This window comes from Lampris incognitus, chromosome 1 (genome assembly GCF_029633865.1).
Source record: "Lampris incognitus isolate fLamInc1 chromosome 1, fLamInc1.hap2, whole genome shotgun sequence".
NCBI lineage: Eukaryota > Metazoa > Chordata > Actinopteri > Lampriformes > Lampridae > Lampris > Lampris incognitus.
Genome location: NC_079211.1, coordinates 27,945,507 through 27,958,689, shown reverse-complemented (window position 1 = coordinate 27,958,689; position 13,183 = coordinate 27,945,507). Strand labels below are relative to the sequence as shown.

The 13,183-nt window shown below is 43.7% G+C and overlaps 1 protein-coding gene across 1 annotated transcript in view; it reads right to left on the bottom strand.

The window, feature by feature from the left end:
- The window catches only part of LOC130121862 (testican-1-like), a 245,385-nt gene that overhangs the window by 140,530 nt on the left and 91,672 nt on the right, over window positions 1-13,183 (bottom strand). Inside the window, exon 2 of the mRNA XM_056290805.1 lies at window positions 1,824-1,832. Within this exon, the coding sequence (XP_056146780.1) occupies window positions 1,824-1,832 (9 nt within the window). The remainder of the gene's footprint in view (window positions 1-1,823; window positions 1,833-13,183) is intronic.

The window sequence follows — 13,183 nt, the reverse complement described above, 5'->3', positions numbered from 1 at the left end:
TTGACATGCTCTTCATGTGTTGGATGGTGCTGAACACCACATTAACCATTAATTTTTTGACATAGTTATGTCCATAGCGTCTTCTGTTATAAGACAGGGAGCAAGAGGGAGTGGAAAAAGGAAGAGACACCAGGAGGAAAAAAAGCTCAGGAGATGTATTTCTATAAGATAACCTAAGAACACCCCCTCAAAAAAAAGTCGGCTTAGTCCATAAAGATTCCTTTGTCTACTAATGACGTGTACTCAAGTCCATTAAGACAATGTGCGTTGACATGAGGGGATAAACGCTAATTAACTGCTCCCTGACTTCAGTCATTTCCTGTCTTTTTTCTCATTTCAAAGCTATCGCTCACACTTTGTCTCTCAGACTCAAACAATTACTGTTCATTGGTATGAAAGTGTGAAGTTTGATGTCATTAAGAAGATAACATCTGTCAACAGCATTTAGACTTGTGTCAACCCATTAGTATTTTGAAAGGTATAATTCTCTTACCATTTGAGCCTTTATCTTTAACTCAATGAATTCTCCTGGCTCTGGCCAGTCAATTCACACTATTATACCTCATGCAAATACTGCAGCGTCGCTACAAAGAGGCACACATATATGGGAAAAAATACAGACATCCAGTAAGTAAATCAAACTAGGGTCTCATCTTATATCACATCATCTCATGGTTACTCCCCCAGCCACCACACACACACACACACACACACACACACACACACACACACACACAAACACATCATCGTCATCATCAGCGGTCACTCGGGGTCGAGTATGACTGTCCTCCTTCTAGGTCCTTGTGGGTATCCTTGCAGGAGGATGCCTGCACATGACAGCTTTTTACGTGGAGTGGCTGATGTGCCTGCAGCCACCACACAGTCCTTGGCAGGGGGTGGCCAGAGTCCAATGGCATGGAGAACCATGATGATTGGGCACCACCCTCTGTTGCAGCCTTCATCCGCCATCACTGTCGTTGTGACCTGGAGACATCTCCCGCCAGTTCCGCCGTTGAGCTCTTTGTTGGATCGCGCTTCATCTGGAACTTCCCCATTGACCTATCTGCCTAGGGTGGCCCTACCAGGAGCCAAGCTCCGGACAGCATAGCTCTTGGGATCATTGGCACACACAAGAATTCGGGAAACGTAGCGATCTATTCTGTTGCCTACCAACACGAGGATCTGGTTTGAATCCCGGTGTTACCACTGGCTTAGTTGGGCGTCCCTAGAGACGCAATTGGACGTGTCTGCAGGTGGGAAGCCGGATGTTGGTATGTGTCCTGGTCGCTGCACTAGTACCTCCTCTGGTCGGTTGGGTCGCCTGTCAATGGGGGAGGGGGAACGAAACTCCTCACTGTCAGGTGAAACTAAGCGGCTTGTGACTCCACATGTATCGGAGGAGGCATGTGGTAGTCTGCAACTCTCACCAGATCGGCAGAAGGGGTGGAGCAGCAACCGCGATGACTCAGAAGAGTAAGTAATTGGCTGGATACAATTGGGGAGAAAAAAGAGGGGGAACCCCCCCCCCTCCAAAAAAACAAAAAACAGAAGAAGCTAATGAGAGCTGTTTGTAAGCACTGTATATATTTCATGTGCTTTAAGAGGTAACACTTAACATATGTCTAATCCATTCTGTGAAAATATGCAAGCTATGCTGCGTTACTGTTGGTTAGAATTAAGTGCAAGTCTCCAGGCTCTGCACCAGTTTCTCAAAGCAACATCCACTGAGAGAGAGAAAACAAAGCAATGTGTGGAGCCTCCTGTCAGGTGGTGCAGTGAATTTCAATATACTGTTGAAGAAACAATAGGTGTCAATAACTTACCTCCACTTCCTTCAAATGAGTGCAGATAGGAGAGAGAGAGAGAGAGAGAGAGAGGGAGGGAGGGAGAGAGAGAGAAGGGAGAAAAGGGAGAAAAGACATGTCATTGATAATGGCATATGTGATGCATATCAGGTCTGACTAAGGTCCCATGCTACTCAGTCTGCATATTGAACTAAACCCAGAGATTCATTTAATAGAAATTTTATCCCGAAGGTGGCAGAATGTCACTGTACTCTCTGCTGGTCAGATCCACAATGGGCGCGCGCACACACACACACACACACACACACACACACACACACACACACACACACACACACAAACAAGCACGCACGCGCATCTTATGCACACTCAAGCCCCTACTGCTGCTGGAGTGAGATAGCCTTATTTGATGTGACATGTAATTTCAAACACATTGAGGGTAAATTACACCAGCTGAGAGGGAGAAAGGCAAAACAGAGAGAGGGGGAGAGAGAGAGAGAGAGAGAGAGAGAGAGAGAGAGAGAGAGAGAGAGAGAGAGAGAGAGAGAGAGAGAGAGAGAGAGAGAGAGAGAGAGAGTGAAAATATGGAGTATAAAGCCAAAGTAGAGGAGAGGGGAGACAAGGAATAAGCTTTTATCCTTGTTCATTGTGATTAAGGGTGATTGAAAGATGGGGCAGAGGCAAGGAAAGCCGAGATGAGAGAAATGAGGAGAGAAGAGAAGAAAAGAAGCAGAATAAGAGAGACAGGTCCCACACTGTGAGACAGATTAGTTTTACCCTAGTGATTATGTGTTGTTGTCATAGTATTTCTAAATGTTGAGTAGCTAAGGGCGGAAAGTGTTTCTTCCCCTTTTCAATATTCACCTGCTGTCTCTCTTCTTTCCTTACTCTCTACCAAGGTCTATTAGAATCAAGTCGAGCCCTTTAAGATTTTTCTTTTGGCGCTGACTTGAACAAACACACCCTCTCTGTACAGAGAAAACTCTGTACACACTGTTCCATCACTACAGGTTGCTTTTATCTGTGCAGCTTATATTTGATCTGCAGATCAACAAATTTGTATGGCAGTGGGGTTTTAACTAGATTGTTTAACACGATCTTGGAAAGCAAGAGGATGCCTGAGGAGTGGAGAAGAAGCATACTGGTACCGATTTTCAAGAATAAATGTGATGTGCAGATCTGTAGTAACTACAGAGGTATAAAGCTGATTAGCCACAGCATGAAGTTAAGGGGAAAAATGTTGGAAGTCAGGTTAAGAGGAGAGGTGATGATTCGCGAGCAGCAGTATGGTTTCATGCCACGAAAGAGCACCACAGATGCGATGTTTGCTTTGAGAATGTTGATTGAGAAGTATAGAGAAGGCCAGAAGGAGTTACATTGAGTCTTTGTGGATTTAGAGAAAGCATATGACAGGGTGCCGAGAGAGGAGGTATGGTAATGTATGAGGAAGTCGGGAGTTGCAGAGAAGTATGTAGGAGTGGTGCAGGATATGTATGAGGGAAGTCTGACAGTGGATGAGGTGTGTGGTTGGAATAACAGATGGGTTCAAGGTGGAAGTGGGATCATATCAAGGATCGGCTCTGAGCCCTTTCTTGTTTGCAATGGTGATGGACAGGTTGATGGACGAGATCAGGCAGGAGTCTCTGTGGACTATGATGTTCGTGGATGACATTGTGATCTGTAGTGAGCAGGCTGAGGAGAGCCTGGAGAGGTGGAGGTATGCACTGGGGAGAGGAGGAATGAAACTCTCGGAGCAAGATGGAATACACATGCGTGAACAAGAGGGAGGACAGCGGAATGGTGATGATACAAGGAGCAGAGGTGACGAAGGCATATGAGTTTAAATACTTGGAGTCAACTGTTCAACGTAACGGGGAGTGCAGAAGAGAGGTGAAGAAGAGTGTAGGCAGGGTAGAGTGGGTGGAGAAGTGTTAGGAGTGATTTGTGATAGAAAGGTACCAGGAAGGGTTAAAGGAAAGGTTTACAAGATGGTAGTGAGACCACCTATGGTGTATGGTTTGGAGACGGTGCCAATGATGAAAAGACAGAAGGCGGAGCTGGAGGTGGCATAGTTGAAGATGCTAAAATTTTAGTTGGGAGTGACGAAGAAGGACAGGATTATGAATGAGTATATTAGAGGGCCAGTTCAGGTCGAACAGTTTGGAGACAAAGCAAGAGAGGCAAGATTGAGATGGTTTGGGAATGTGCAGAGGAGAGATGCTGGGTATATTGGGAGAAGGATGCTGAATATGGAGCTGCCAGGGAAGAGGAAAAGAGGAAGGCCAAAGAGGTTTATGGATGTGGTGAGGAAGGACACACAGGTGGTTGGTGTGACAGAGGAAGATGCAGAGGATAGGAAGCGATGGAAATAGATGAGCCACTGTGGCGACCCCTTAATAGGAGCAGCTGAAAGTAATAGTAGTAGTAGTAGTAGTAGTAGATAAACATCATCTTTGTATATAGAAGAAAGCCACCTTTGAGAGGGCCAGCAGGTGACTCTGGTTGAAGTTGCGGTTGTCTCAGTTGTTCTTCCTCTACTCTCTACTAGCTGATGTTAAGGGAAGATAAGAGGGGTCCCTGCTAGTCATCCTGTTATTCAACAAAAGTCTTGAGAAATGACCTTTCCTTCTCCACAGCCCCCATTAATATTTACGAAAGCTCATCACTCATGCATTAACAGGCAAATTAGCACACCATGTCTCCGTCCCATCGTCCTTTAAATGCTTCAAAGTGGTTAAAAAGAGATAAAAACATCTTTTTATTCTTACTGCCTTTCTGTCCCCTTTCTCTTTATCTTTTCTCTTTCATTGTTTCTCACTTGGCTTTTAAGCATTAATGGATCAAAGCCAATTACTCCAACAAAAAAAAGTAATAATAATAAAAATATGGGCCTCATTCATCAATCATTCGCATGTACAAATTTGTTCTTCCACACCCATGGGATGTTTTAGCCCTGAAGTTTGTGTCAGAGACCAGTGTAGAACCTGGGTAACCCCTGAATTTAGATACCAATTGGCTATTACCGATGTCTTTGGGAGCCTGAGTGATTGCTCCTCACAAGAGGTAGACAATAGATGTTAGGGGGAAGGAATTACAAATAACTATCATGCTTTGCATCTGACTGTCAGACCATCTTCAGAGCTAAAACATTTCCATGTGTGTGTAAGAACAAATTTGTACATATGAACGATTGATGAATGATGTTAGCAGAGTAAGTATTGAAATTCCCATCGGTGAGATTTATGGTGAGCAGTCTGCCATCCATGCTGTTTTTGTTTTTTTTGGGGGGGGGTTCCCCCCTTTTTCTCCCCAATTGTATCTGTCCAATAACCCAACTCTTCCGAGCCGTCCCGTCACTGCTCCACCCCCTCTGCCGATCCGGAGAGGGCTGTAGACTACCACACGCCTCCTCCATGTGGAGTCGCCAGCCGCTTCTTTTCACCTGACAGTGAGGAGTTTCACCATGGGGACGTAGCGCATGGGAAGAACACGCTATTCCACCCAGTTCCCCCTCCCCCGCGAACAGATGCCCCGACCGAACAGAGGAGGTGCTAGTGCAGCGACTAGGACACATAACCATACCCGGCTTCCCACCCGCAGACACGGCCAATTGTGTCTGTAGGGACGCCCGACGAAGCCGGAGGTAACACAGGGATTCGAACTGGCGATCCCCGTGTTGATAGGCAACGGAACAGACCGCTACGCTACCTGGACGCCCGTGTCCATGCTGTTTTGAAGCTGATTTCGTCGACAGACAAATATTCAGAGGGTTTATTTAGGGGCAGAACATTCAACGGGTTAAAAAGTAGAAACCACATCCATCACTGAAATTGACACTGCCTTATCCTAAACAACACTCTCTTAAAAAAAAAAGAAAAAAATTTGAATACCGCATCTATTTAGCAATGGCTCCATTTTGCAGACGTGGATGTTACATTCATTACTCCCAATAATTGGACATCTGTGCTCATCACCTTCATGGAGGAGTCAGTAGTTGCATTAGCATTTAGAAGTGTCCGTATGGGACTTTGCCGGCAAGGATGTGAGGATGAAGCAGGAGTTTGTCTTCAAACAGTCTTAGTGCAGGTTGCTTTCGGAAGAGGAACTGAGGTGTGATACATACTGCAAAACACTATAAAGCATTCAGCTCACAGACTTGAGTGCGTGCGTGCGCACGTGTGTGTGTGTGTTTTTGAGAACATGCTGCCTGCTGTACATCACAACAGTCTCATTTATCTGAAGTTGACTTCTTGGCTGCGGTGGATGTATTTCTCCTTCCCTATCTGAGATGTACTAAAGTATCTCTCAGACATCACTCCTCGGGAGTCACTAACAGGAAGTCTCCCCTGTGCAGCAGGCAACAAGTCCCATCTCAGGTTTATCACACAACCAATAAGAAAAAAAAGATTCGCTTATTTTGTAGTGGCAGCTCCTATCTTGCCTGCAGCCTGACCACAGCTGTGTACCTGTTTGTCTCTCTATGAGCACGTTTTGGATTTTGCCAGATCAGCTCAATTTTTTTATTTTTATGTTTTGTCCCTGAGCCTCAAATGATGGAAGTGAGACCCCATGTGTTGAAGCAGATCCCGAGAGACTTGAGAGAGAGAGCAGAATGGATGCTGACTGGGGCCAAAATGGGAATGGCTCTCGTCTGATAGGCTGGTTTCAACAGAAGCAATCTCATTTGAAGTGGAACTTTTCATAGAGGCCCACACGTGTGTGTGTGTGTGTGTGTGTGTGTGTGTGTGTGTGTGTGTGTGTGTGTGTGTGTGTGTGTGTGTGTGTGTGTGTGTGTGAGTGCAGGAATCAGGAACACTTGGTCATTTCACCTCATGTATACTAGCACACATGACATGAAACGAAATGCCGTTTCCTCCAGCCCACAGCAGTACAACATACACACAAGAACACACATATTCAAACTAACACATACTATATCCAAACTAAAAAAAAAAAACATTGTCCAAGGGAACAAATGCCAGCCAGGATGACTGTCGGAACCGCCGGTCTGCATGGGCTAGCAGTTAGCCTAGCCTGCCCCGATTACGCGTCCTGTCAGACCGCCCTCCGTGTTTCATCCTTGGGCACAGCTTCAGGCAGGGGCCATGGTCCCTGTGGCAACCGGACGAAGCAGACCAAGCCCCCCCAGCTGATCCAGCGCCAGCTCTCCCAGCCAGACATCCTATACACACCTCCCCGCACTCCACACAATGACATCAAAAACACAGAATGCCAGGTGACGCCGCCGCCAGATCGCCCTTGGTGTTATCGGAACTGCCAGTCTGCTAGCCCATGCATGTGTGCATTTGTGTGTGTGTGTGTGTGTGTGTGTGTGTGTATATAGGCCTATGTTTGGTTGTGCACATGCTGCACAATTAAATCAATGTAAAATGGTAAAAAAAAAAGTTTGTGAAAGCTTTGCCTGGAGTGCCAACTTATGATGTCATATTCAAGGGACGGAGATGCAAATCTGGCCTCTTGGCAACGAGATACTATCATTAAAGATTTACTGGCTACATTATTTGTTTAGTTCATGAATTTGGAGCCTTGCCCAACTCCTTCCTTTACCCCTCTCCTCTCCTTGTGGGCCCTCTTACATTCTCTTCCTCTTCTATACTGCCATTTATCCTCCTCTCCCATTCTGCCCTCTTCCTGAGGCTACACTCCATTTGTAGACAGGTCCAGGTCCAGGATCAGATATGGCTTGGTCTGATCTGTGCAGCTGAGATATAAGAGCTGTGCAAGAACGTGGCAGGGCAGAATTGAGAGCAGATTTTTCTTGTACACTGTTGTGAATCATGCAATTTATTCTTCTGTGGGCTCCTGCAGAGGAAGTGAGGAACACTGAGTAACACCCAAGCAAACTAAATCTGGTGCTTGATGGAAACTTTCTGTTCTAGCATCAATACCATGTAGAAGCAGCACAACCACCCCAACACCCACGCACACAAGTCGTACTGAGAAACAAACAAGGGAATTCTGAATATACACACATTTACAATGAGAAACATTTAATGTGATCTCGGTGTAGGGCAGATATGGTCCTCTGTATAGTTTAGCTTATGTTTGTACAAGGGAGCTTAAATCTCTATGTTTCATTTGCATTTTGGAAACGCAAATATTATCACTTTGCAACACACAATTGTATGTACAAGTATTAGGAGTAGGTTTTGGATTTACAATATTTCAACACAGCCATTTCTTTCTGACTAGTCCAGTCAATACAATATCACAACCTATAAATACAGTGAGAATAATGTTGCTTTTGATTTGTGGGTATTAGTCTGAGGTCAGGCTAATGGGAAATGGCTCATACCAAGATTATATGGTGAAATAATCAAGCTTTTCTTTTTTTCCTCTCTTTGTCAGTTAACTTCACATTTACATATAAAAATCATATTTTTCCCATGGGATTTCTGTGATTCTGATTATGTGCATATTTTGAGTTGCAGGAGTGAACTGTGCTCATTGTGAGACACATGAGCCATGGCTGACTGCTATTGACAGCTTGCTTACATATACTACTTACTGTTTGCATTTACAAGCACATTGCCATAACACATTACCCCATAGGAAAAAAAAAGTGTGCATCAGCCAAGTGACAGTTCTTTTTTTCTGGGGGTGGGGGATTTCCCCCCCCCTTTTTCTCCCCAATTGTATCTGGCCAATTACCCCACTCTTCTGAGCCATCCCGATCTCTGCTCCACTCCCTCTGCTGATCCGGGGAGGGCTACAGACTACCACATGCCTCCTCTGATACATGTGGAGTCGCCAATCATTTCTTTTCACCTGTCAGTGAGGAGTTTCACCGGGGGTACGTAGCACGTGGGACGTTCGCACTATTCCCCCCAGCCCCCCCCCCCCCCCCCCCGGAACAGGCACCTCGACCGACCAGACGAGGCGCTAGTGCAGTGACCAGAACACATACCTACATCTAGCCTCCCACCTGCAGGGACGCCCAACCAAGCTGGAGGCAACATGGGGATTCAAACCAGGATCCCAATGTTGGTGGGCAATGGAATAGCCCGCCACGTGGCCCGGACACCTCAAGGGACAGTTCTTGTTTAGAAACATATTGGCTGACCACAACCCAACGTGATCTCTGTTGTCTATTACCTAGAAGTACTGCTTATATTGGTAAAGTTAGTTTCACATGTTATCAAATGCAAGGCGTCCCTTGATAAAGCCTGCTTGGTCTTTATTGATTGGAATATAAATAACACTTTGGAGATGAGCTTTGGCATACACCTTCAGGTCACTAACGATTAAGAATATTGGCCTGAAACTGGAGCATTCAAGCGGATCCTTTCCTTTATTCAAGAACAGAGTGATCAGTGCTGTTTTTGATCTTTATGAAAGAGCTTTACTCTTTATTTATTTGCCTTTATTTAAACATTTTAGAGGGAGCAGCAGAAAGTAGTAGTAGAGTTCTGTGCAGCTCATCCAGCTCTAGTGGGGCTTCCAAATAATCTTGGTCCATCTGCAAGATACCAGGTAGTTGTAATTTATCAAAAAATGGTGTGCAAATGGAATCATTGAAATCAATCTTAGATTTGTATATAAGTTTTCAAAAAATGTTGTGAATGTGTCATTGATGGTCCGAGGATTCATTTTAATCTTGTCACCAACTTTTTTTTACTGCTGTTAAATTTGCCTTCGTCTCAATTCTTTAAGCATACGTGCCAGCAGATGACTATTATTATGGTGCTCTGATTCGAAGTAGTACTTCTGTCTGGTTCTATGCAGGATAAATTTATCCTTTCATAAAGCTAATGTGTTGTTTCTCTTCAGATTGTATAATTTCTTCTTTCAAAGATGAGTGCAGTGTAGACTGATGAGCTGTGAAGTTATGCTTTTGTAAGTTTTGTAGTGATTCTATTTGTTTTCTAGATTTGTGATATGGTAAGCTTTCATTTTAGCTAGGGTTGAAGAAAATGAAATACAAAAACCACAAATGAAACATTTTGTTGTCTCCCACAACACTTGTGGATTAGGATAGTCACTTCCATTAATATCTAGGAAATCTTGTAATTGGCATTTGAGTGACCTTAAGATTTTCAAAGTTAGTTAATAGGGATGTATTCAGCTGCCATCTGAAGGCCTTTGTCTTTGTATTGGGAAGTTCAGTGTTGCATAATAATGCTGAGATAATAGAATTTGGAATATAGTAACGGATGCATTTTCTGAAATTAAGGCTGGGATAACAAAGATATTATCTATACTGGAAAATGTCATGTCTATTAGACTAAAATGCGTAATCTCTACTGGTAGTATTCTGTACACACCAAAAGTCAATAAGAAGACTTGAAGACTTCCTATCCATTACTATATGTCATAAAAGGGGTGCTTAATATGTGAAACGTCAGTGTTCCCATTTTAATAGACTATTTATTAGTACGGGTTGACTGCCACAGTGGCCCAGTGGTTAAGCACTGTTGCCTCACAACAAGGTGGTCCTGGGTTCGAACCCCAGGCCATCCCAGGTCCTTTCTGTGTGGAGTTTGCATGTTCTCTGCATGGGTTTCCTCCAACCAACAAAAGACTTTAATGTTAGGGTTAATACTCCTATTTGTGCCCATTACCAAGGCAATGGAAAGAAGAACTGGAGTTGGTAATTAGATTTGATCAATTCTAAATGCTGAATATGTTCTACTGTATATCAAAGTAAGTTACTCCTCTCAGGTTGCCAGTTTTGTTAATTGTGATTTGACTAATATTTGTTTTTCTAATGATAATTTATGGATAATGGAGTTTTAAATCCTTTTTATTTACATTTAAAATAGAAGATGAACATTTTAAGTGCCCCTCTTGCGTAACAAGAGCAAAGTCCGCCATGTGGTCTTTGATCAAAAAACAGTAGCAACACAAACTTACACATAAGAAAGAGCATCCCACATGTTGTAGAATTCACACAGTATACCTGTAGTTTGTGCCAGTACTGTTTTGCAAAGGTAATTTGATAAGACCAACTGTAAATGCTGATTATGCAAAATGCATTTTATTTGCTTTGAAAATGTTTGAAAAGTATTTGTGGAACTCAAATTTTTGTGGCTGCTTTCATGTTTTAATATTAGGTGCAATAATTTCAATATTTGATTTTGCAGTAATCCAAAAGTATTCAGATTAGATTATATTTTTCTGTAATCCAATGGATTGCATTACTAATAACAAAAAGTGCCATGTAATTTGTATTCAGTAACTAACTACATTTCAAAGTAATCTGACCCAACCCTGTGAGCAAGTTGCGCTGAAATGAATTGGCTGCCATTTTCCATCTTGTATCCTTGTCCATGCAGTAATCTTCTCCCAAATTGATTATGGCAATGCCCTTCTCTCCGGTTTTCCAGTCATATCTATCAACTGTCTACAACTCATTTAGAACAGTGCCGCTAGAGTCCTCACTGGCTCAAAAAGTGTCAGCCCACATTACCCCCATACTCGTCCAACTCCACTGGCTCCCAGTCCACTACAGCATCCATTTCAAAGTCCCCCTCCTGACCTACAAAGCATTACATGGCCACAGCCCCAGTTACCTCAGTGACCTCATCACCACCCACAAAACCCTCACGCTCCTTCCGCTCAAGCCATTCCCCACTGTTTCACATCCCCCCTACACGTCTCTGGACGATGGGAGACCGAGCCTTCTGCTCTTTTTCCCCACGCCTCTGGAATTCCCCCCCGGACTATCTCAGAACTGCCCCTTCACTCAAGGTTTTTTTTTTTAAATCCTTCTTTATTGGCAGGCCTCCTTTAGTTGTGGTGTAGTTGCCCACCCTTGTCTTAATCCTCTTTTTTACTTCATTTTATTCTATCCTTACTTTGCTTCTTTTTTTTCACAAAAGCCCACCCTGGTTTTATTCCCACTTTTTTCTTTTTACTTTTTAATTTATTATATATTTTCATTTATTTACTCTAGTCTTTTATCTGTGAGGCACTTCGAGATCTGTTTCCACAGATGAGAAGCGCTACACAAACTAAATTTATTATTATTATTATTATTATTATTATTATTATCATGATTCTATAGATACATCTATGAATCCACCCCTTGGAGAGCTGTTGATCACCTGGTGTCAACTTTGTCTGAGTAACCTGTCCTGTAAATTTGTCTATCCCCTGTGAGATCTGCAAGTCTAGAGAGGGGATGAGAAGGGATTAGATTAAACGGTAAATGGACTGCATTTATGTAGCACTTTTCTAGTCTACCGACCACTCAAAGCGTTTTACAGTGTACGCCTCACATTCACCCATTCACACACACATTCATACACTGATGGCGGAGGCTGCCATGCAAGATGCCAACCTGCTCATCAGGAGCAGTTAAGGGTTCAGTCTCTTGCTCAAGGTTACTTTGACATGCTCTCCGCAGGAGCCGGGGATTGAACCAGTGACCTTCTGATTACTAGACGACTGCTCTACCTCCTGAGCCATGCCACCCCCAGGATAGGTTAGATCAGGGGTCAGGAACCTTTTTGACTGGGAGAGCCATAAAAGCCAAATATTTCTAAATATATTTCATTGAGAGCCATATAGTATTTTTAACGTATAATAAATTAAATATGTCTTACTTTTAATGCGACTTCTGGTGCTGCATGGTTTTGCTGATGGCCTTGTAGTCTGGTTCATATGTGGTGAGGTTGAGCTTCATGCAGGCGTTGAGGCTTCCATCAGTTAAACGTGAGCGTAGGTTGGTCTTAATGTTCCTCATATGCGAGAATGACTGCTCACATGCATATGTAGAGCCAAACATGGTCAATACGGCAATACTCACACGCTGCATTGTGTGGTATGTCACAGGAAGCTCGTTCCAAGTTTTAAGAATCAGCTGGTCTTCAGGTTGAAGATTTTTCATTTCTGTCCACTTGTGTTCCCTCGCCAGCTCTGCTCGCTGTCGCGCAAGACTTTCCAACTCTCCATTAAGTGACTTGAACTTACTCATCCATGTGTCTGATGCCTTCAGGTCAGCAACTTCCAGCTCAAAGTCTCCGATAGAGACCCCGGGGATGCATGTCAGGTCGATTTTGTCCACTGCACACTCATGTGGATGAGTGATGAACTTGAAAAGACCAGTGCGCGCACGAAATTCTCCAAAACGTGCTTTGAATGACTGCAGGAGATTGGACGTAAAGCCAGCTAGCTGCTGGAGATCCAGATGTTGAGTGGAGTCACTTGCTAAGCATGCATCTCTAAATTGTTGCAGTCTTTCAAAGTGCAGAAGACGACCTGTTTCAATGTCCCTGAGAAAGACTTCCAGCTTGCTTTCAAATGCAAACACTGCTTGTTGAAGGGATGATAAGGTATTTCCAATACCTTATATTTTCACTTGAGCTGGTTCAGATGGCCAGTTATGTCCACGAGATAGTGAAACTGCAGGAGCC